General features: G+C 44.1%; 1 protein-coding gene across 2 annotated transcripts in view; it reads right to left on the reverse strand.

Moving 5' to 3' along the window:
• The window catches only part of LOC146174718 (uncharacterized), a 72779-nt gene extending 48000 nt beyond the window's left edge, over window positions 1–24779 (reverse strand). The window contains exons 1-4 of one of the 2 annotated variants that reach the window (XM_084583916.1): window positions 24439–24779; window positions 17554–17667; window positions 6481–6565; window positions 1962–2013 (exon numbers count right to left, since the gene is read on the reverse strand). In XM_084583916.1, the coding sequence (XP_084440042.1) occupies window positions 1962–2013; window positions 6481–6565; window positions 17554–17667; window positions 24439–24475 (288 nt within the window). In that variant the 5' untranslated portion in view covers window positions 24476–24779. The remainder of the gene's footprint in view (window positions 1–1961; window positions 2014–6480; window positions 6566–17553; window positions 17668–24438) is intronic. The other variant, XM_084583915.1, reaches the window with a different exon arrangement.
• Window positions 24780–25015: the final 236 nt, after the last annotated feature.

Raw genomic sequence — 25015 nt, forward strand, 5'->3', positions numbered from 1 at the left:
ATTTCAAGCAAAGGTGGAACTGAAATCGAAACCATACCTGATGCCAGATATGCCAGAACAATAATGTGTAGTAACACCATGAACAAAGCTCCGCCCCCATAGCCTTGGCTCCACAACCACAAAGCCTTGTCCGCGAGTATAGCCGTGGTTCCCCTCAGCGCCTAAAAAACACCTGTGACTACGTATATCGCTGCAATGAAGCTTATGACTAGACAACAGTTGGCTGTGAGATCATCAGATTAACTGTTTTTTGAGTAAATTTTTTTTTTCCATCGCTGGTTGATCGACTACCTCAATAGCATGCTGTATGTACTCAATTACTTTTTACCCCGAACCATTGCCAAAGCAGCAGGAAACCCTATAGCAGAATTTCTTTACGAGATATAATGCCTGTGACCTTTGTCGACGTTTGCTCAGTCTCGCCATAACATGTCATAATCCACACGGTATGCTCAAGATCATTTCTTCTTATCGCATGAAAAACGATTCACATACCTCAAGTGCCCTTAAAAATGAGAAAATTCTGCAATGCTGAGCGATGGTTCCTTTTTCATCCATAAGGAGTGCGGGAGCTGTATTCTTGGAAATGCCGCCAAATGATACCGGCGCGACGCACATCTTAAGCACCAGTCCTTAATACGAAAGGTGCTTACTAAAGTTCAGACGGCATTGTTTACTAAATTTTTTTTTTTCAAAATATCGCTCAAACGTGCCGTGGTGGTTCATCGGTTCGGGTGCTCGAATGTTACGCTATGGTCGCTGGTTCGATTCCCGCATTGGCCGCCGCGTTTCGATGGAGACAACACGCAAGGCTCGCTTGTACTATGCGCTGTCGACGCACGTTAGCACTACCAAGTTGGTGAATATTTCTGTGCCCTCCACTACGGCGTCTCCCTTAGCCTATGTTGCTCTGGGACGTTAAACCCTACTACCTAAAATAAATCTTATAAACTGTGATCGTGCCATTTCCTGCGAATGCTTCAGCGCGGAAAAACTTATCCGGAGCGCTAGAAGCTAGCAAAATCGTCGCTTGTGCCATCACTCTGATTAGCTAAGCTTTTTCGTGAGGTCACAACAATGTGGCTCCGCTCGGGTGATTCAAACTCAGTCCGGAATAGCGCACCGACGCGTTAGCTTCCCCGACTGGTCTTCAAATTCGGCGCCAGCGAGAGTGACGGAACCAATGAATGACCAGTAGCACTTCTACTCTATTTAGAGCAAACAAATCATTGAAGGGAACTCCAACCGGTCGGGTTCGAGCCTGCGGTGGCTGCTTTCGCTCGTTACAATTATATTTACTTAGGGATAAGCCTCCGACATTTGACACTGCAGTTCCAAGGTGGTGCCACAAGTAGAAACCCCTGACATCTGCGATGAATCGCGATGTTGCATCGAAGCTGTCTACGAAGACTGCGGTCGTGCTCCGCCATTTGAGGCGGCGGCTCCCAGACGGCGCCACGTGTACAACTGAAACTGCAGCGCGCTAGGTCCAAAGCCACAAGAAAGTTTGTGTAACTCTGCTTTCTCACGACATTAGAATTCCAGCCAAACTTCTTCGCATTTTGTTTTACTATAAACCACTTTCGTCCATTCGTTCCTTCGTTTGTTATTTCGTTTGTTATTATTTTTCATTCGTTACCTGCCATTTTTGTGCCAAACATTCACCACATCTCCTTGAGTCTCACTGACTTGTGAATAAGGTTATTTCTACATTTTTAATACAGCTATTTACTTATCTTAATGTCATTTAGAACGCATCAATCTTTGCCTGCTACTTTTCTGTGCGGTCAAGTGCTTTCAAGTTTCAAAGGAACAACACATCATGATAACGGCGTTTCCATTGCTGCTGACGATATTGCTGGGTGTTATAATGCAAGACACACTCTTGTGAGCAGTTGCCTTAGCCTTCAGGGCCACAGCCAATTAAAATAAATGTACGGCAGTAAAAAGGTCGCACTCACTTTTTTGAAGTCCTTCACAGTCTGAATAGAAGAGGCCAGCCTGAGCGGCAACCTGATGGGTGCGATAAGAATATGTATATAGATAGAACCTTGAGGGTGTATTTTTATCAACACGTCCTCAGCTACAAAAAGGTAAGAAAAGGTCAAGGAACTGAAGATGAACGTCATACGATAAACGCGAGTGGAGGCTCTCAATAAATAAATAAAAAATAAGTGCGCACTTGTGTTGTGTCTCCTTTCTCACTGTCGTCCTCTTTTTGCGCCCGTTAACAATAAATTTCTACGAGTTTTTTTTTTTCGCCTTATGATGTGGCAAATAGGTACCGCATCGAAGGGCTGCTTTCTGGAGAATAAAGAAACCTGAACTGCTACGTCTCTTGTGGTAATGACAGGTTCGTCGAAACAGTAGCATGAATGCATGTAAACTGCTCCGTGAATCATTTCAGTATATGATACGAGTGCCGCGAAACGCCTGAAGCAGGGTCTCATGACGATGTAAAAGTGTTTGTACGGACCAAGCATTGTTTCAATACTGCTTAAGGTAGGAAATATGTGTTTTTGAAGAATAACTTGCATTTGATAGTGTAATGTGAAGCGAAGGTTGTGACAAGTCTAATCCTGCCACCCACCCACAAGGATTAGAACACGGCATCATAAAAGAAGGAGGCTGCGCTTGCTTTGTACGTATTGCATCTCTAGTTTGAAATAAATCACGCTAGGTAAGAGTGGGTCGAATGAAGCTCCGACCGCATTCTCTGAAGGGCTTCCCACGTGTCAATCAGAACATGGACGTTTTGTTTCATCACAAGGACCAGTACAGAAACCGTATATTTGATGTATGCGTGAAGCCGAGTATAATAAAATAATGGTCACCAGTGCGTTAATTGGCTAATCTTAGCTCCACCTGAAACGTATAAAATTATTTTACCTTTATCTAACAATTGATTCCACCTTTCTGAAAATCTTTTCTGCCTTTTTACACATATTTCTGCCCCTTTTTCTGCACCTCTTGCTGTGGGTTCGCCAATTGGCCACTTTTTATAATTGACTTTTTAGTTATATTCTAAGTTATACAAAAGGCAGAGAAAAAAATAAAATCCAATGCGCCTCATAAACTGAACAAAGAAAGCATTTATTACACAATGTTGAAGGTAAGTAATTAGAATGAGATACGACTACAGAAATTCAGAAAACAAATGTCACCGGTATGCAGTGCAAAGGGGAGAGCACCAATAGTATCAAAACGTCTCATCTCTGAAGTAACAGTTGAAATGTATTCCGCGGCGAATTCCGTGTTTCAGCAGCCGCAAGGAAAAGGGCTTTGCGTTTAGTGCATATTATTTTGAAGAAATTAGCCTAATCCATAAGGCGCGATTTATTATATTGCCACGCTGGAAGAGGCAGTTTCAAGGGTTAATTTCTGTCAGTTTAATACGCTTGTGGCCATAGAAGCCTGTCTGTTATGGAGAGGTGACATGGTATGAATGGTGGGCTTTCACCGGCTCCATCGTAGTTAGTATCGCAATTATCATCAACATAAACAGCCTAAATACATTTACTTCAAAACTCAGACCAGCTTCTTTGATTGACATTTTTTGTCATGCGCCAACTCAGATTATTCAAATTTCATCCACCCCCCTAGGTGTGGCGAGTTTCCTCCTGGGTGGGGATATAAACTTTCTACAATGCGCGCATCCGCCCACAAGGGTAAATAGTCTCCCTCTCATAAAACTAAGATACAAAGTCTTGATGCAAGTTGTTAACAAGGAAGGAATCAAAACGCGGGCCTTCCAGCCTTTACCATCCGTGTGGCTGACCAGGATGCGCTTTTTGAGAATGAACCAGCTGAATATGTATCTGCAACTAGGAAACTATATAATATACCTGCCAAACTTTGAAGCCACTGTATCCTGCTCGGCTATCGGAAAGTCTACAATCCATCTAGGCTGCATTTTTGAACAAACAATCAAACACAATGTTACTTTGAAACGAAGTGCAAATGATTTTCTCCTTGTCAAATGAATGTTGATTTTGAATATCACCAAATATCGATTCATTAGCCGCGCTAGTGCATTCATTCACCTCAAAAATAACAGGGCTATCTATATAGTACGGCTTATTAACGATATCGTTCACCAGAAAATCCGCCGTTGTCGGCTTGGCTTTGTGAGCGATAATTCGCGTGCAAGGCGCTGGCAGGTGACAGCTGGCAGCTGACATGACCGCGCAGTGAATGGAGGGAAGGGTTGCTGGAGGTTACGTTTGGCAGGAGCTGTGCCGCTTTATCTATCATAAGGGAGGGTTATATTAGAATAAACCTGCTAGGATGGTTGCATTCTGAATCATGCACGTTCCTCTAGGCCACGTCTGCACGTTCCCACGGCATGGTAAGGCGGAGCTCTATATTTTTATTTATCTTTATTTTATTCATTCTGTCAACATGAGCCAAGACAGGAGTTGCAGGATATGTACAATAACAATATTATATACGTGAAGAAAAAAAGAAAGGATAAATCTATTCAATCTATTATTACTTGCATGCACAAAACATACCTGTTTAATAAACCCGTGCAGCTTTAATTATTATAGAGCAAAAAGCAAATCATAATTCAACCAGTACATGGGATAACTACTCCTGGTTAACCGAATTAAATTACACAGCACATCAGGAAATCATCATGTCGTTAACAAGTACTTTGCCAAATCATTTTTAAACATTGTAAGTTCCGTGATAATGACAATATCGTTTGGCAGCTTGCTCCACTTGTCTATTGACTGAACTAAAAAAGAACATTTGAAGCAATATGTTCTGTAGATTAAAGGTGTGATGCGTTTCGCGTGCTTTGTTCGTGATTGGAAATTAACATCTTGTGTGATGTGTTTCTTAATATGCACGTGACAGTACCCAGTTTAGATTTGAAAAAAGAAAACCAGCCTACTGTATTTCATTCTTTGATGTAAAGTAAGAAGTCCGGGTTTTTTTTTCTGAGTTCTGTAGGAGACTGTGGTCTAATGTAGGCGTTATAAATAAATCTAAGCGTACGGTTCTGAACCAGCTCGCATTTCTGTATATGTTTTCTGGTATAACATAGCCAGACATGACTTGCGTATATGAAAAGCGGCACACAATCATTTTGTACGCAAGAAGCTTTACTTCTGGCGTCGCACCACATAGCTTCTTCCTCAATGTAAAGAGCTTAAAGTTCGCCATATTGCAAACATGGTCGACGTGTACAGACCAGTTCAGGTCACTAGTTAGAATAGATACCAAGGTACTCGTATTCTTTTGTTTCCTCTAAATAAATATTGTCAAATTTGTAACGGAACACCAGGGGATTCTTTCTTCGTGTTACCCGCATAAAAACTGTTTTTTCCTTATTTAAACCCATTTGCTACTTTTTGCACTAACGGTAGACTTGACCCAAATGTTCATTTAGTCTAACCTGCTCGTCAAAACATGCTATTTTAGCATATATAATTGTGTCATCTGCACAGTGTCGCATCGTTACATCCGCGTGAAAGCCAAAATTAATATCACTAATATCGATAGAAAAGAGCAAAGTTCCTATTACCGACCCTTGTTGAACACCGGACCAAATCTGTTCTGAAGTACTTCGACGCACCTTTCAGGAAAACAGATTGTTTTTTTTATACAGGTAAGCTTCAGTCCACTTAACAATTTTCTTATTCTGCAATGCCATCCTAAGCTTGAGTAACAACTTAGGATGAGAAATCCGGTCAAAAGCTTTGATAAAATTGACAAATACGATGTCTGTATGCCCAAGTTCATCAATTATCTGACAATATCGGTGTTGCCAAACGCCGATGTGAGTCAGATAGTCCGATATCTTTCGGTAAAGGCACGCAGTCATGCGCGGTTACGTATCTACCTGTCCATATCCTTGCGTATAGAGCATAGCAATGACGTCTCGCGAGTTGCGTAACTGTTTCAGGTAGTGACTGGAATTCTGTGGTGCTGCAATGATGTCATGCGGAACGCCACTCCGCTGTGACAAGCCAGCGTGACGCGTTACATCTAGATTCTACGCTTAAAAGAGACCGACGCCGCATGAACGGTTTAAGGAAGCCGCTGCGAACTAACTTATACTTTCAGAACTTCGACAATGTGTTGAGGTAGTGACAAGTCTCGCCCTAACACCTGCCTGCATGGTTTAGAACAAGGCATGATAAAAGAGGAAGGCTGCGCTTGCTTTGTACGTATTGCGGCTTTCGTTAGAATTAAACAACGCCAATTAACAGAGTGGGCCGAATGCAGCTCCGACCACAATCTCTGAAGTGCTTCCTACGTGTCATCTAGAAGTTGTCCAGTATTTCTGACCTCCCGAGATGGCTGTAATTGGAGCAATTGATTGCCAGAAAAAGCTACAAAGAAACATAATCAGAACTATCGGTAGGAGCATCTTATCGGGACTAGTTTCGTGGCACTGCTTGCTCATCGAATCCACGCTTGATATGCAGGAAAGGTGAATTAAAAAAAAAAGGAGCCTTCAATACGTACTTGTCCTTTTCCTTCAAGTGAAGCATGGAGAAAAAGCCGTTCCAGTAATCCCGATGAGCAGATCCGACGGGGGTGTTCTTTTGTGCTGAGGGATCAGGAGATAAAGATGAATTTATTAAGTTATCTTTACGCTGAAAGCAGAATACTCCAGTCTGTAAGAAAATGCAAATGTTCCAGGAGAATCTGCCTGCAGCCACTTCCTTCTTTTGCAGGACACAGTGCTCTTCATACACTGGGAGCAACGAAATTAGCACTGATCCTCTCAAAATGTAAAGCAGCGAAATGAACAAGCCTATTGGTGTGTTCCTTACATTTAGTAAGAATAGCTCCGAGAGACGCGGCACGAACGGTTCCAGAAAGAAATAACAAGCGTTAGAAGAACCAACATGACTTAGTGAGGAAATAGTACAAAGCACCATTTTATATACTTCCACAAGTAAATTAATTCCGTAACGGTGTCTGAAGTTAGCAAATTCATTACAAAAAATATCGCGCGAGAGCCATTAAACAGGTTTTAGAATATCTGTTAGGCACTTAATTATTGTTTTCGTCTTGATTTTCTTACACCTGGGGGTGCAGTTGTATTGTCAGTTACGATGACAACAGTACAATGATCTGAGGCTAACGCTCCCTAACCGCTCACACTGTCTCCTCAAGCCTAACATCAAACGCGCCCCTATCGACGCAAAGAGACTCCCCTGTACAACTCTAATGTACTCAAACTTGAACACGCAGCGGTCATGCGGGACCCTGAACAAGGCTATGTAATCACTAACATCCAGTATTTGCACAACCTGCTATTGAATTTACGCTACTAATTATTGTTCGCAAGCGTTTCAGAATGAAATACTGGCAAACTAGGAGACTTATCACAACGCCGTAATCTTTTTCGTCTAACCACGCTTCGCAAGTTTATCCTTCCCCATTTCATGACTACGATGTTTTTGAGTTATTCAAAGCCATATACAGGGTGCGTGACTGGGAGGTACTGGGAATTGTTCTAGACGTGCAGCGTTTACATCTTGGGGTTGGGGTAGTAAAAGTGAACAAGCCGAACTACCGGCACCGTCGCTACTATGCACCTGGCTGTCAAAACGGTTACTGCGGTGTTAAAGTCGTTCGGAAAGTTTCCTCCTTCGAAGTGCAAAAGCGCACCGCAAGAAGCTGTAGGAGAAATGTTTTCATCCCGGAGAAGAATCGCTGGACGACAAGATCGCAGTCTGTGAACTTCATCTTGAGAACCACTATATTATGCGTTAGTAGATGCATGTTGTGCTAGGAAAAGACGTGTGGATTGCGCAAAGAAACTTTGTATACACAAGCACTGCCCACGATCCAGCCGAATGCTGCAATATACCTGAGCACTCTTCCCTGTCGAACACGCGCCTCGCAAACTGAAAGCGCCTGCACCCCTCCGGAATGAAAAGAGGAAAAAAAAAGAGAGGGGTGATAGCCGTGCAAAGAAAGCGCTTGGCAATACGAACAAAATAGCGACTATTTCAGCTAGCCACATGCTGATACTAATTATTTTCACTCCTTGAAGACTCCGTCAGTCTTATTATGCGGAAGCATTTATCGGCTCATAAGTGGAGTCGTCATACCCAACTAATACTTAAAAAAATTATCACCACCAGCAATCGAACCACAATCACAAAAAATTAGCTTCCTTGGCCCAGGCGCGAGAGCATTATACTATCTCCGCAGCCGATCACGCTTAGTGTAGGACGAACACATTATTGCGCTGTGCACTAAACATCGTTTTCTTCATCATGTTCTAACTGCAAAACACTCTCGCAGTGTGCAATGAACACCGTCGTGTTATGCAGTTCTATCTACGCCACTCCTACATTTATCCTAGGTAAATACGCCATATACGTACGCCATCTGGCTGAGTGCGGCCAAGGTCCGCTAGCATAGTCTCAGGTGAATCCACCAGTTGACGTGACAGAAGTCGCAACTGTTTCGCATTACTGCACGCAATCATACTTAAGTGCACCACTGGAATTTTCGGTCAGTGCATTGCTTTCAAAACTTCGAAGGCATTGTGTGCGCTCTGATGCAGCTCTAAGCATGCTCAGGTACACTGAACTTCAAGAGAAGACTTTTTGGGGTTCAGTGAGAGTCCGCAATTGTCCTTTCACACACTTAAAACATACGTGCTAAAGGTATGCTGCGAAATGGAATGCATGTTGCTGGTGGTCACTGAATGCTCTCCTTCCATTCTGCAAAATTATTGCTGAATTGATTTTAATAAAGGCTATTTAATGACATCTGCATATAAAATATATTAAAGCCACAGACCTGAATGCCCCCTTCGGCTGTTTAAATACGATCTGGTGGGTTATAGACAATGTTTTATAAATGTCCGAATTGAAAGGGTACAAATATTTCACGATTCGGCGTGGCTGCAGTGAGGTAGCGAATGATTGGATATGTACTTTACGCACGGCCCACGACGTCAATGAAATATCACTTACAGTAGCGCTGATGCATTCAAATATATAAACGGAAATGTGACCGCCATGCAAACGCCTCATCTTTACTTTGACCAGGTAGCTATGAAGCGCAAGGTATGCTAGTACGGTTTCCGAAGGAAATGCCTGTCTCCTTTGGCATTTCTGCTTCCAACATAATGTCTATGCTAGCTTACATTAGCAACAAGACGCAGATTTTGCTGCACACACGTCCAGGTGACAAGCGTATTTCCGGATCAATTTAGGAACGCCAACTGCCTAGGTTTGTGCCCTCTTGCCTTCGTCAGCCGATCCTCGAACCAAGCAGCTGCAATGGCAATAACCCCACTCTCTCTCGCTAGCTCTCTCTTTGGGTGACAAGTGGAGAAGCTCAGCTAACCATAGGGCAAAAACCACTCATTTCGCTTTTAAAAAAATGCCAGTGAAAGCTGGCCACCGGAGTTCTGCCAGTATAGGCAATGTGAGCGGAAATGTGTGCAGCCGCAGTCCGGCCGACACCGGCTGCACCAAACTACATCGCTCGAAGCGCCCTCTATCCTTTCCGTATGCCGCGCCTCAAGAACTCTACTGTGGTCGAGACACTCAACCTATTCTAGGTAACTCTCAGTTCAGTTCAGGCGTTCAGTCGTGTCCGACTCTTCGTGACCCTATGGACCATGTCACGCCACGCTTTCCGGTCTCTCACTATCTTCTTAACATCACATAGCTTCATCTGCAATGCCTCGAGAATGCCATCTAACCATCGCGTTCGCTGCCTACCCCTTCTCCGGCGACCCTCAACCTTTCCCAACATCAAATCTTTCTCCAGCGACTCCTCTCTTCTCATCAGATGACCAAAGTAGCTGAGCTTTAACTTTAGAATTTGACCCTCCAATGAGCAGTCAGGGTTTATGGTCGACAATATCGACTGATTTGATCTTCTGGCAGTCCAAGGAACTCTTAAGAGTCTTCGCCAGCACCACAATTCAAACGCGTCAATTCTTCGGCGGTCAGCCTTTTTCACAGTCCAACTCTCGCATCCATACATCACAACTGGAAAGACCATAGCACGGGTTATACGGATCTTGGTTGGCAGACTAATGTCTCTGCTCTTTACTAGTAGGTCAAGGCTAACCATTGTTCTCTTTCCCAGAAGCAGGCGTCTCCTAATTTCATGGCTACAGTCTCCTTCCGTGGTAATCTTGGCGCCCAAGAACAGAAAATCTGTCACAGCTTCCACTTCTTGTCCATTGATGCTCCAGGACTTGATAGGGCAAGACGCCATGATCTTCGTCTTTTTAATGTTCAGTTTAAGCCCAAACTTCTCACTCTCTTCTTGTACGCGCATCAGAAGTCTCTTGAGTTCCACTTCACTTTCTGCCATTAAAGTGGTATCATCCGCATATCTAAGGTTGTTGATACGTTTTCCAGCAATCTTCACTCCAGCTGAAGACTCGTCCAGACCGGACTTCCTCATGATGCACTCTGCATATAGGTTAAATAGGCAGGGCGACAGTATGCAGCCTTGCCTCACCCCTTTCTCAATCGGAAACCAATCAGTAAGACCATGTCCAGTTCTGACTGTGGCCTCTTGCCCTTCATAAAGGTTCCTGAGGAGACAGATGAGGTGAATTGGAACTCCCATCTCTTGGAGAGCTTGCCACAATCTGCTGTGATCTACACAGTCAAACGCTTTCGCATAATCAATAAAGCAGAAGTAAATGGGTTTCTGGAACTCTCTTGCTTTTTCCATGATCCAGCGAAGGTTGGCAATTTGGTCTCTAGTTCCTCTGCCCTCGCGAAACCCAGCTTGCACGTCCGGAAGCTCCCGATCCACAAACTGCTGCAGCCTACCTTGCAGGATTTTTAACATCACCTTGCTAGCATGCGAAATAAGCGCGATCGTGCGGTAGTTGGAATAATCTTTGGCACTGCCTTTCTTTGGAATGGGGATGTAAACTGACCTCCTCCAATCCTGTGGCCACTGCAGGGTTGTCCAAATCTTTTGACATAATGTATGCAGTGTGTTAACAGCGTCGTGGTTGAGGTTTTGAAGCAACGCAGCTGGAATACCATCAATTCCGCTAGCTTTGTTCTTAGCAAGGCTGGCTAAGGCCCATTCAACTTGACTCTTCAGGATGCCCGGCTCGAAATCAGTAATCACAACCGTCCTATGTTGGGTTTGCACATCCGGGTCCTTCTTGTACAGTTCTTCTGTGTATTCCTGCCACCTCTTCTTTATCTCTGAGGCTTCAGTGAGGTCCTTGCCTCGTTTGTCCTTTATCACGCCAAGCTTAGCACAGAAGCTTCCTTTGATATCTTTGATTGTCTTATACAGAGCTCTTGTGTTCCTTAATTGGCTGTTGTCCTCAACTGCTTGACACTGTATGTTCAGGAAGGCATTCTTATCTCTCCTTGCTATTTTCTGAAAATCTGCATTGAGAACCTTGTATCTTTCTCTTTCCCCCATACCTTTTGCCATCCTCCTTTCCTCAGCTATTTGCAAAGCCTCTTCAGATAACCAGTTTGCTTTTTTGCATTTCTTTTGCTTTGGAACTACCTTAGTAGCAACTTCTTGTATTATATCACGAACATCAGTCCACATCTCTTCGGGCTCTTTGTCTTCTAGATCTAATTCTTGAAATCGATTCCTCACTTCCACAGCATATTCTAATGGAATCTGATCCAGATCATACCTGAAAGGCCTTCTAGTTTTCTGCGTTTTCCTCAATCGAAGCTTAATTTTGGCAACAAGAAGCTGATGATCGGTGCCACAATCGGCCCCAGGCCTTGTTTTTACTGCTTGTATAGCGCTTCTCCATCTCTGCCGGCAAATAATATAATCTATCTGATTCCTGTACAGACCGTCCGGTGAAATCCATGTGTACAGGCGCCTCTTGTGCTGTTGAAAATGAGTATTCGCTATGGTCAGGTTGTTTTCTTGACAGAACTCTACTAGCCTCTGCCCAGCTTCATTTGGCTCACCAAGACCGAACTTGCCTGTAATTCCGGATATTTCTTCACTCCCGACCTTAGCATTCCAGTCTCCTATGAGAAAAACGACGTCTGATGATCGGGTGCGGTCTAAAAGGCATTGTAGGTCCGCATAAAATCTCTCAACGTCAGCTTCTTCAGCAGCAGTGGTCGGTGCATAGACTTGAATAACTGTTATGTTGAAAGGGTGACCTTGGATCCGAAGAGAAATCATTCGGTCGTTTTTGGGGTTGTACCCTAGCACTGCTTTGCCCATTCTTCTGTTTACTATGAGAGCGACCCCATTCCTTCTCTTGGATTCGTGCCCACAATAAAAAACGTAATGGTCGCCGGAGTTAAATTCTCCCATTCCGGTCCACTTGAGCTCGCTGATACCCAAGATATCAATGTTCAATCTGTCCATTTCTCGCTTGACGATATCCAGTTTACCTTGCGTCATAGATCTTACATTCCATGTTGCTATGTGATATATCTCCTTGCAACATCGGACTTTCCGGTCGCTTCCCGACACATCCACAGCTGAGCGTCCTTTTGGCTTTAGCCCAGCCGCATCATTCGTCCTGGAGCTACTAGGAATCGCCCTTTGTTCATCCCCAGTAACATGCGGGACGCCTTCCAACCTGGGGGGCTCATCTTCCGGCGCCATATCGATAATGGTATTGTGACTGGCCATAGGGTTTTCTTGGCAGGAAATACTGGAGTGGGTTGCCATTACCTTCTCCAGTGAATCACATTTTGTCAGAACTCTCTGCCGTGACCTGTCTATCTTGGGTGGCCCTACACAGCAGAGCTCACGACTTCATCGAGTTTCGCAAGCCCCTCCGCCACGACAAGGCAGTGATCCATGAAGGGGCTAGGTAACTCTAGCAACGACTAAATACCAGGTAAATAATTGAAGTTTGACATGTTCTTTGGCTAACACCGATAAATCCCTAAGCAGAGTGTCGTCTGACCTGTGCTCAGCCGACCTTAGTTTCATAGAAAACTTCACTCTGATAAGCCGACAGCATGCAAAGCTCAGCTTTCCTCGGTATATTACTTAATAATTAATTAATTAATTTATTTATTTATTTATTTATTTATTTATTTATTTAGGTTGTCTCACAGGCTCCGAGCGTTGGAGTATTGTGTGAGGGGAGGATTACATAAATAGGGATAATAACACGAGCATGAATGACATGATTATAAAATGCTGATTGACCGTTAGTATTCATTTAACAGTAAGAACATCATTATATAAAAGTTATTGACGTGTTAGTAATTAGAAAAAATGTCTGTTATTTAGGTCCTAAAAGAAGCTGGATCACGAATATTGACGATGTGTTCCGGAAGACCCTTCCAGTGAACGATAGCCTGCGGCAAAGCGGATGAATTAAATGCAGGGGTTTTACCTGATCCTCATTATAAACAGGTGAAACACGCTGCTACGTTTGAGATTTTCCTACCTAAGCTTTGGCCAGCGATAAGCGCTTACAAATGCTTCGAATTTAAACAGGGATGGTCCCTTCCTTTATATATATACAGGGTGTTGCACAATTAGACCCGCGCTGTAGAATGCTTCTCCCAGCTAAACCGCGGAATCCTTGCAGTTCAGATTTCGCACAGAAATCACATTTTGTCGCTAGTATTTTTTAATACTAAATTTGTTTGTGGTACTTGCCTGATTCGATCAGAAGTAAAATATTCCCATCGCCTGCGGCGGCGGCGACGCCAGACGAACCGCTGCCCCAGCGATGGGACTGGTGGCGCCACCTCATGCTGCTAACAACAACTCAAACCTTCTGCCAGAAACGCTCGCCACCTCTTTTCTTGCTACAGAGTTGTTGTTAGCAGCATGAGGTGGCGCCACCAGTCCCATCGCTGGGGCAGCGGTTCGTCTGGCGTCGCCGCCGCCGCAGGCGATGGGAATATTTTACTTCTTCTGATCGAATCAGGCAAGTACCACAAACAAATTTAGTATTAAAAAATACTAGCGACAAAATGCGATTTCTGTGCGAAATCTGAACTGCAAGGATTCCGCGGTTAAGCTGGGAGAAGCATTCTACAGCGCGGGTCTAATTGTGCAACACCCTGTATATATATATATATATATATATATATATATATATATATATATATATATATATATATATATATATATATATATATATATATATATATATATATATATATATGAAGGAAAGAAGCCAACAGTCGGCGAGGCCAAGGAAAGCGTTGGGGATGGTACTTTTATGTCTTTTTTTTTTAATGTTTGCTTAGATAATCACAGAAATCAGTAATGTAATCTGTTTAAGGGAAAGATAATTAAACACAAAGTAAACAGATTACATTACTGATTTCTGTGATTATCTAAGCAAACATTAAAAAAAAGAAAAAGAAAAAAAAAGACATAAAAGTACCATCCTCAACGCTTTCCTTGGCCTCGCCGACTGTTGGCTTCTTTCCTTCATGTATTATAACGAGCACCCTCATTTCCCCTTAATTGATCTGCTTATATATATATATATATATACATATATATATATATATATATATATATATATATATATATATATATATATATATATATATATATATATATATATATATATATATATATATTGTCACGATATTGGCGACTAGGGCTAGGCTATTAGAGCCGGTGCAGGTGGAATTATAAGGTCCAAGCTTTAGGTACGTCCTTCTAGTCTGGAGCCGATTCACTTCGTCCTTTTTCTCCGAGCGCCACTTCAACGTCTTTCGCTGCGAGCGCCCCCTGGCATTCCTCCCTCCTTAAGCGTGACGCACACGGCACACGTGCACACAGGTGGACAAAAGTATACAGGTGGACAAAAGCATATATATACGTGTAGGTTCAGCGAGCCCGCGGGGTTTGTGCGCGCGATTTTCATGACGAGAACAGATAATTCACAGGTTGTGAATACTATTTTCTTTTTCGTTGCATGGGTTCCAGAACAGTGACCTGAAAGGAACTGTTGATGTGAGAGCCAGGCTAGACAATTCTTCAGGCACTCATTGACATTTGTTGCAACCGATAGAAGATAAAGATACTGCTGCATTCAATTTAGACCATTGCTGAACATACATTTTGATGACTGAATAAACTATTGGTAATAGGAGAGATCAGGAACAATTTGTTAGAAGTAGTTTGATTTGGCTTGGTTTGTGAGATTTAACGTCCCAAAGCGACTCAGGCTATCAGAGACGCCGTAGTGGAGGACTCTAGAAATTTCTACCACCTGGGGTTCTTTAACGTGCACTGACATCGCACAGCCCACGGACGTCATTCCGTTTCGTCTCCATCGAAACGCAGCCGCCGAGGCCGGGATTCGTTCCCGCGTCCTTTGGCGCAGTAGTCGAGTGTCGTAACCATTACGCCATCCCGGCGGGGCTTGTTAGACAGTGTCAGCACCACGGCTATCAGGCGTTTCCAAGTCAGGCGATCGCATCGGCGCTTCCTACAGAATTATCGCACAGTGTAAAAAAGCAAGGGTAGAAGCAAGAGAAGGAGTTATTTATTATAAGTAAAGCGCAGCTTGCCTTTGACGGTATGCATATGAACACTCTGTTTGTACAGTATACATAGCGACACTGACGGGAATACTGGAGCGTAATCATGTTAATTGGGACATTCTTGCGGAACGTTTGCTCTCACACGGTAAAGATGACTGGTTTACCCTCAGTCTGTGAACTCGTTACTGCACGACCTTTTTCTTAACAAGCATCATATCAAAGCGAACGGCAGATATTGAAATCAACAGCCACATAGCCGAAGCAGTCGCGTGTCGCTGCTGTCTGCGCGGCGAAGCGATGGCGATGGCCGTCGGTTGGCGCGGACTGTGTTCGCGTTTCGAGTGCAAGTACGTGTTAATGACTTTCTGGCCCAAATAAACAACTGGACATCAGCAGTGAAGTAACGCGAATGGAAGATGACCGAAAGACACTCTGGGTCACAGTATCGATTTCAAGAAGAGGCAGACGCAACTGGGGACGGAAGAAAAAAGTGCGAACGAATAGCATTAGGACTTCTGCGAAAATAATGTGACTGCACCTAACGTGTGCCGGAATAATCAGTGATACGAGAGAGGAGGTCCTTGTCCCGCCATCACACTGTTGGTAATGGTAGGGTAACCGAAATGTGCGGTTGCCTTTTTAACATGGCTGAACACTTGGCATCGAAGAGACGACAAAACGGCCACTCAAGGCGCCGAGATGTTTCATTGATGACGGCGTCATTCTTGAAATATACTGACGTCATTCATAGCATTGTTAAAGCTACTACCTCTCTTCGTTTCTGCCTTGTGAGTCTGTCCAATACTGCATGAGGTCACTCCACGCTCTATTTAGTCCAGACCATAAAATATATGTACGGGTTTACTAAGGCGAAAGCCTTTAATGGCTCATACCGTCATCCGTTCGGTCACACTACAGCTGTCAATCATTCTGACAGCCGCGCCGGGCATGTGAGAAACTTATCTTTGTTCTCCTTGTCTAGCGTCATGCCAGCGTGGTTGCCGTGCATGGGACCGCCCCAGCTAGTTAGTGGTAGATAGTGACCGATAATTATAGTTAGCGATAGTGACAGTGATAATGGCAGAGATGCCTGCAGATATTACGTCATCACCTGGTGATGTCATGACAAGACGTGACGTCATGACTGGTCATGACGTCACGGCAATTCACGCATATGCGAAGCTGACCCTGTCGGGCGTCAGATACAGGTGTCCGTGCGGCGCCTTTCAATTGGGGCTTCCCCGAACCCCGCACCACACAGCATACAGAAACAGACGCAGTACAACAGGCACCAGCGGCGTTTCAATTTGGTTCACAGGAAGAACAAACGCAGTATCAGTCACTATTCTTCGTGGATCTCTCAACCGAGCTGTAAGGAAAAAAGAGGGAGGTGGGAGCGAAAAAAGAGAGAAAGAGGTACCGTCATGGAGGGCTTCGGACCACCGCGCAATAGGGGCTTTCGCCTCATCGCGCTCTAGTGGTCCAAAGTGCCCCTAGAATTTTCATTCCCATTGATCCCTCTACGTTACTCATTGTTGTCGCCATGAATTGTTGACAATTTTCATAATTATATGCACACACCTAAACTCAAGCCAGCATTCTTGTGTCCATATGTCTTTGAATATTTTTACACTCTTCTTACGCTCAAGCTAGATTAAGTACTGTGTGTCGTTCATTGTTGGGTTAATTCATTACTCAAGCAATAATGTTCGTTTTATTGACGCATGTATTTTACTCTCTATGCTGTGTACGGTGATGTAGAATTGTGTTTTCTTAATGTGTATACGTCAATGAAAGTTCCTTTCTTTAAATTGGTGCAGATGAGTAGCCAGCGCCATTACAAGGTATCAACATCTCACTGTATTTATGCAAACAAAAGAGACAGAGCGAGAGAAAGCTAATGAAGTATTTTAAATCACTACATTTATTCTCGTTCTCGCAGAGGTGCTTGACTTTGGCGCATAGGGTTAACAGTGTCAATTTTTTTACCTATATTCCGTAAAATAGTGGACATGGCTTTGAATACTTCACAAATCCTTACTCCCCGATGCGAAGTCCAGACACTTCGTAACAGATCATTGTTAGGTTTGCATGATGGCTGCTGTAAACGTACCTTTGATACCTTTCCGGAAGATAAGTTCCAGGGTCGTGCAGAAGAGCTGCAGGAGGCCATTTGAATCATCGATGGGCAGCACGAGGCAATGACGGCGTAGGTGGAATATGTGGTCTGCAAAATCACGTAAGGTAAGCATGAGATATTGCCTCAGAGGAAGATTGGTTTGGTTTGGTTTATGGGTTTTAGATAGATGGGTTTATTGGTAGAAATTATGGTGTTTAACGTCCCAAAGCGACTATGGCTATGAGACACGGCGTAGTGGGGATCTCCGGAAATTTCGACCACCTAGGGTTCTTTGACGAGCACTGACATCGCACAGCACACGGGCGCCTTGCTTTTCGCCTCCATCGAAAAGCGGCCGCCGCGGCTGGGATTCGATCCCGCTTCATTGGGAACAGCACCTAATCACTGCACCACCACGGTGGGTAATATTGTGATATTAGAACTCAGAGAAAGAGTTTCTAGTATCAAAATATCAGGAGTGTGGCAAAAATCTTTCCTTTAATTTTTCGCTGACTCATTACCCGTACTGCCACTTCGAAAGCGCTCTAAACTGCTGTGTGAATACAAAACAGGGTCATTAGCGCACAAGAAACAGACCGAATTTCATATATCCCGTTTTTTTTTGTTTCAAAGGTCATATATGCCGAGAGGGACTATTTGTTGCAAGAGGAGACGACGATTCAACCGATTTCCTGGGCCTCTATAGCAAAACGCTTGTTTGATCGAATGAGAAAGACGCATTTAATCTTCAGGCAATTGTTCATTTGTTTTTTGTTTTTCGCCACTGCATGTGAACTCACAACATGAAAACCGAAAATCGCTCATCATCGCCATTTTGAGTTAGATGACCGGCAACCTTTCGAACAAGTTTACTTGACATAACACATTGTTATCTTCTTCCGTCGATGTTCCACGAAGGCGCGTGATGATATTGACAAGCCAAAGTGTCGCTTCATGCACCAAAACGAAAAAAAAGAAAGGGGGGGGGGAGGCAACTAAGTTCTTTACAATCACTACGATGGATGGATGGCTAGAGTATAGGAGCGTCCCCTTTAAAAGGGGGGGGGGGGGGTGGTAGTTGCTGTCATGCTAATTTTTGACCCTATATGTCATAATTATTATTTTAGATTGGTTAACTATGCCATCATTCTATTTATTGAATTTTCCTTTCTACATTACTAACATTATGTAACTTTTCTGGTTTTAAGCTATTAATCTTCCAATCTACATTTATCTAATTAGGCGCCGCCTGTGGTCCCTTAAAAAACTTTTGTCCATACTGGAAACACTGGATTCATTAGCATTGTTGACAAACTCACCACCGCCTGACAACAAACTCATTTGAGAGAATCGAATATGAAAAATTCATATGGTATACGGGTTCATGCCCATTAGCTAAACTGAAAAGTAAAATAAAAGGAACGATATTCAGATGTTGGAATAGATATCTTTAGTTTTGATAGATTTGACTGAACGCTTCTAGAGGGCGCTACCACCCGCAAAGATTAAAAGAGCGTGTACGGAAACTAGTCAGTGTTTTGAAGAGGAGATGCCCTAGCTGCTACAGACCAGATATTTTTACCCTCGCGCGCATGCTGCTGCCGCGCTCCTACTCTCGACACTAGGCGCCATCTATCGGGCGCGCGCGGCTTGGGGACTGCGAGGTTCGTGAGCAATCGTTCTTCAATTCTATCGATAACTCACTCTGCCACCTATGCATGTACGCATGTGCTGTGCCTCCATACTCACATTTGTACCTGTTCCAGAGAGCACTACAGCATTTTGAATCGCGCTGTTCTCTCCTTAGCGCCATATACGAAGGTAGATTACCATGCAGGTTGCGAACTTTAAATCGCCGTCTATGCGCAGCGGTGGTATTTTTTTTTTCTGGGGCTGCTCTGCCCATGTAATAAATGCACACTTTTTGTTTTGCTACTTCTTTATTTTGCGCATGACGATGTAGACTTTTGGATCTGACTTCATGGTGTGAGATGTAACCGGATCCGCGAGCTTCGTACCGAAGGTTGCTTAGGCAAAAGTTGTGCTTTCGGCCACCAGTGTTTCATCTTTGACTTTCGATTATCTTTCCTTTAAGGGAGTGTAAGTACGACTATAAGCAATCAAATTTTTGTTAATTCCTTATATCAGACAGAAGTCGGCGTGCAAAACGGTTGAGCGTGATAGCTTGTTGCTGTTAGTATTTGCTTGAGACGCAACAAAAACGATTTCATTACATGCTATGACCTGGCTAGAACGGCGAAACAGCTCTTCCACACGCACCGATAGCATCGAAATAAAATAAATTCCTATTCAGCTGCAACTACGTTAATAGGTGTTCAGAATTTAAGAAACAGAGAAACGGCGTTGGGGCCTCCAGCGGTGGCTTTGTGGTTAGGGCTCTTGACTGCTGAACCCGAAGACATAGGTTCAATCACGGAAGCTACGCCATGCTTTTTGATGAAAACGAAGCTGAAGGCGCCTGCGTAGTGTGCGATGTAAGCGCATGTTCCCTGTCGTTAATTTTTTTGAGCACTCCACTACGGCGTGCATCATAGCCGATGGCACTTTTGGACTCATTTCATAAACAAAATTAAAACTTAGTTGTTATGCTCCATAGCATTTCTTCGCTGCTGTTTCTTCCTTTAGCATGTACAATAACGTACGCGCAGCATTAAAAAAAGAATGTATCAAGCTTGACATGCAGGCGCAACGGTTTGATAGACACTGGATTTTCCAGGAATAAAAGGAAACAATTCTAATATGGCGATGTTTATAAATAAAGCGCAACCAAACTTGCCTGATGCTAGCTTGACCGCTCAGATGAGCACATAGTGATAATTTGTTAGTGTGACTGGCACACACCACGCAAACAACAGCACAGCCTAATTGGTGAGTTTCGAAATGGCTGGCAGGAAGCTCATTGAACGTGGAATTATATGCGAGTCGTACACAATAGTAAAGTTTACAGTTGTTCAAAAACGTTTTCTCGTCAGTAAGGCACTGAAACGGCAGCATTACAGCGCGGCTTTATGCTCAGCCCCAACACCATTAACGTGAACGCCAAACTAAATCCCACAAATAACGAGTCGATTTTAACCCTTCGGCAACGCAAATAAGCTCGCTCCAACACAACCATGCGGTGAAATAGTTTTGGCAATATTCCTAGCACCCGAAGGGGAGCTGAATGTGGCTACCAGGCAGGCGCGGCCTCGGCAATACCGCGGCCCCGTAGCCCCCAAAGAAGCGCTCGCGAGGCGGCGTGCCAATCGGCAGAAAATCGCCGTGCCCGGGAGCGGCTAAAAATCTGGTCTCAGCTTCATGTCTGAACCGGCGAAAAAAGCGGCCTTGACGCTATACAGTTTCCTTAAGGAAACTGCCGGGAATGGCAACATGCGTGTTTATTTTATTACCTCCGTAGCGTTAAAAGCTATCTTTTCAGTTAAAATAACCCGTTTGCCATCAAAATACGACAGACCTAAGACATAAGTCAAATTCAATACTACAACAGTGTCCTTTTACCCTCCTAACGCCCCGCCGCGGTGAATTTGCGGCCTACTGATTGCGTGGCACATGCTCATGTCTGCATACAACTTACATACAAGTCTTTGTTAAAGGTTAACAGAGTGCACTTTTTGATCTAGTTTTTTGCGCCGTGTGAGAAAGTTGTTTGAATAGAAGTAAGCGATGATTGTGGTTTTGACACAGTGTCTATACTCCCGGATTAGGTTTTACCATAATACAGGCTTGTCCGTTAAGGAACTGTACGATGCCTTATGCGATTCCTTCGACTCTGTCCAACGATAGCAGCAAGGCTCAATTCGCTGACTACAGCGTGAACTGGTACACTATACTGAAGAACCTTTTCGAAGAAAATGTAACCCCTGAACTGCCCTCTTTCTCTCCACGAACACTTTTGGCACGGTACTCCAGTGTTTACACCTCACATGCAGCCTTCCTCAACCCCCCCCGTCCTGCACTCGTGCTTCCTTATTTCCCTGTTGACATCTCTGAGAAGAGATTTCCTGGAATGATTTTTTTATCAAAGCCATATAGTAAAAACGTGTGTGTGTGTGGGGGGGGGGGGGGGGGGACTGTTTCTACAACACCCCGGCCGCAATTCAATAAGTTTGCCCCCTCCCTCTCAAGAAAAAATCCTGCTGACGCCGACGGCTTGCATGATAACAAGCTCAATAAAGCAAGTATGACTACGGCTGCTCCGATTCTCGCTGCATTCACGTTCTCCTTCAAGCAGCTTGTTTGCTAACATGAGTCCTAACATGAGCACCTCCAAAAGTGATCTAGAAAGCTTTGACCGTGTGCGCGTTGTAGATAGGCATCACTCGTTTAACGTTGCCAGTAGCAATAACGACAAGCAATGTTTTCCCCCAAACAAATAAAGCCGCAGCCTTCTTCGCTAGATTAGCAAGGAACATTTGAAGTAGTCGCAAATACACTGTGTCAGAAATGTCACCTTTACGTTTAAAGCGACCGCCCTACATTGAGCAGCCAAAAGGCCGCTGTAAAAAAAAAAAAATGATTCTTTCGGCTATGCCAGGCAAGGTGAATTGTTTATATGATTATCACAATAAACGCCTTTCAGTTTGCTTTTCGTGCATGATCGACTAAATGCGCAAAACCAACCAAATGCAAATCATCGCGAATTTAGAATATTATACCAATGTTTCAACCTTCAGTACCGATAAAATTTGAACTTTTGATTATATCTTCATTTTTAGTGCATTACCTGACAATGACTTCTGTAATTACTTCATATTTCAATGAATAAACAGTTATTCATGTTCGTGTTTTCCGAGATTAATGAACCCTGAATGATTTCATAGATCACTGCTGGTGAACATTTTTCTCGCACACTTTTTAGGATTGCAGTTTGCTCATAGGCTGACAAGTCGACCTCCGTACCTCAAAGTTTTCTGTCAACTTCCAGCCGAGAAATCGGAAAAGAAACCTTCCAGGTGAGTGTGAACTGATTTGAAAAACTAAATCTATTTTATGAATCAGAAAAAAATTGCAATAATTGCAGTAAATATGAAGTCAATTAATTTGATCAAAATTACAGTTTTCAGAGTCATATGGACTATCTGATGTGTCTTGTAAGGGGCAAATACAGCTGGCGTGATTCGAATATAGCACATTCGCTGGACGTACGTACTCAGTAAGCGCCGTCCGCTTCTGCAACAAGACCCGCTGTTCAGGCCTGACGGGCTCAATAAATATAGAGAGTGCAACAGGTTTTTCTTTTGTTCAAAGAAAGACAATCGCTTTGGTTAGGTTGGCCGAAAGCAGCTTTCTTTTTAATATGGTCTACATTTTTTTGTTTATACAGCTTAATCAACAAAGAATCAGATGCTTTCGGCCATATTTTTTGCGGGCAGGGAGAAGTGCAAGAACCTATCTTTGGGCGAAAAAAAATAAATAAAAAAATAAATGTTTACGATTTCAGTCACTACTAGCAAATCAACCATACAACTGGAACGAAAATTGTTATTGTCGCTAGATTTCGCTATTACCATTTCACATCGCGCCCCATGCGGTGGGGAAATACACATCAAGCGTTTTAAGGTTCTTCGCCGTGTACTGCTACGCAAGTACCACCTGTGAAATAGTGGCACTAATATCATAGAACACTAAAACTAAGCGGCGCAAGAAGATTGAACGATGCATGGCTCACAAAACATTGTTAAAAACGTACTGCCTGAAGCAACAACACCGCCTCAGAGATGAGGATTAATAAATCCACAGCAGCACTATACACGGTTACGAAAATGACGAAAATATGGGCCAGCTCTATCCTGAATGCCGGATGTGCAGCTCCATTTGATATCAGCGAATGGAAAAAAATCTTGAGAATGGAGTCCAATATAACTGTGAAAAAATCTTTGAACTCAGTAAGTGTGTACTGATTAACAACTGAATTAATACCATGAACAAGCATGCTTCCTGCACTTACGTAAAATTGTGGGTTTTGTTTGACGAGTGCACTATTGCTAGATTGTTTTCTTTCGGATCGGCAAAAATGAAAGCAACAAACAGAAAAGTATCTCAAGTCATACGCGGTGCGAAATTTCAAAATAACCCTTAGAGGAGCTCATATATCTTCGTTCATGGCGGCGGTGACAGACCTAAATAGAAGGATAAATAACAACAATTCAGCGGGCCGCGAAGCGCGGTTATATGCCTGTCATTTTCCCAGCCCACTGAAGAGGGACATTTAACCGGCTATTCCCGGGCACACAATGTGTTAGGACTTATACGTTCTTACGTAAGTTGAGGTCAATGATGCGAGCAAATAACCGCCACTGGGACAGAGAAAACAGTGTATCGAAATAACAACACTGAGCCGGCTGGTACATATTGGCAAAATGACGATGCACGTCGTTACTGCATCGGCGTGCGTGAAATTGCGCAACAGTCCGTTGTGATGGAGGAACCGACAAGCACGACAACAAACTGAGGGAGCTTGTTGGCTCATTTCCAGCAAGAAAGAGCACCACAACAGACGAGGATGACGAATGTTGCGTTGTCCTTTCTGTCTCCCCTTCATTTGTGGGGAATTTAGCTCTTTGTAAACGCGCAAAATTTTCACCGGTACCGATATTTGAGGAGCGCATGTAGGCTGGACTCGATAAATAGCCTAAAGTATAATGTAGATGGCGGCGAGCAAGATTCGGATCCCTGTATGTAACAAGGAGCGCGCGAGCGTTGAGAGCCGCGCGTCGTTTGCGGAAATCCGCCACAACACGCGTCAGCCACGTCGCCCTGTTTTCTGTTCGCTTATCGCGCAGATAGCAATGAGAGGCTCTTCTGATGAACGAACACAGCGCGTGAAACTAGTGTGTTTACGTAAGGTGCGGTGCTCACCTTTGAGCTGCTTGAGTAGAGGGTCACTCACGGACATGTTGCTGCATGGAAGATGGTTTCCCCTCCGCGATGGCTAAACTCGGTCGCAGCTGGGCGCCTACGTCTGGCCCGCCAGTGACGGGCAAGGGAGAAAGCAGCGGCGCTTGCGCCACCGCGGATTTCAGTGCAGCGAGCCAGCTATGCATTGCGCGCCTATCACGACAGCTGAGTTCCTGAAGGCGCGCAAGCAAATAATCGATGATCTCTGACATTCGCCTCGTTTCGCGCGCATTTTCTTGGTCGTGCAGAATATCGAGCCTTCTTCGCCGCAACGGGACTTCTGCCTATTATGCTCAGCAAACGTCGTTGGATGGCCGCCCAGGTGGTCTCTGTGCTGCACGCTAATAGCAGAGCGCGGTCTGCTGTTACCACAGCTGGAGCCTACGAAGCAGCAGCTGCGCGGCGTGCGCTCGCCGCCAGCCACTCCTTCTTGTTAAGTTGATTTTGCGCCATTGATTGTTAAGCGCTCATCTACGGTGCAGTCGCCTTTGCTGGCCGTCGGTGTAGTACTTCGGCCACTGACCCCGCGATGGCAACG

This window comes from Amblyomma maculatum, chromosome 11 (genome assembly GCF_055883805.1).
Source record: "Amblyomma maculatum isolate TAMU_Amacu chromosome 11, ASM5588380v1, whole genome shotgun sequence".
Taxonomy (NCBI): domain Eukaryota; kingdom Metazoa; phylum Arthropoda; class Arachnida; order Ixodida; family Ixodidae; genus Amblyomma; species Amblyomma maculatum.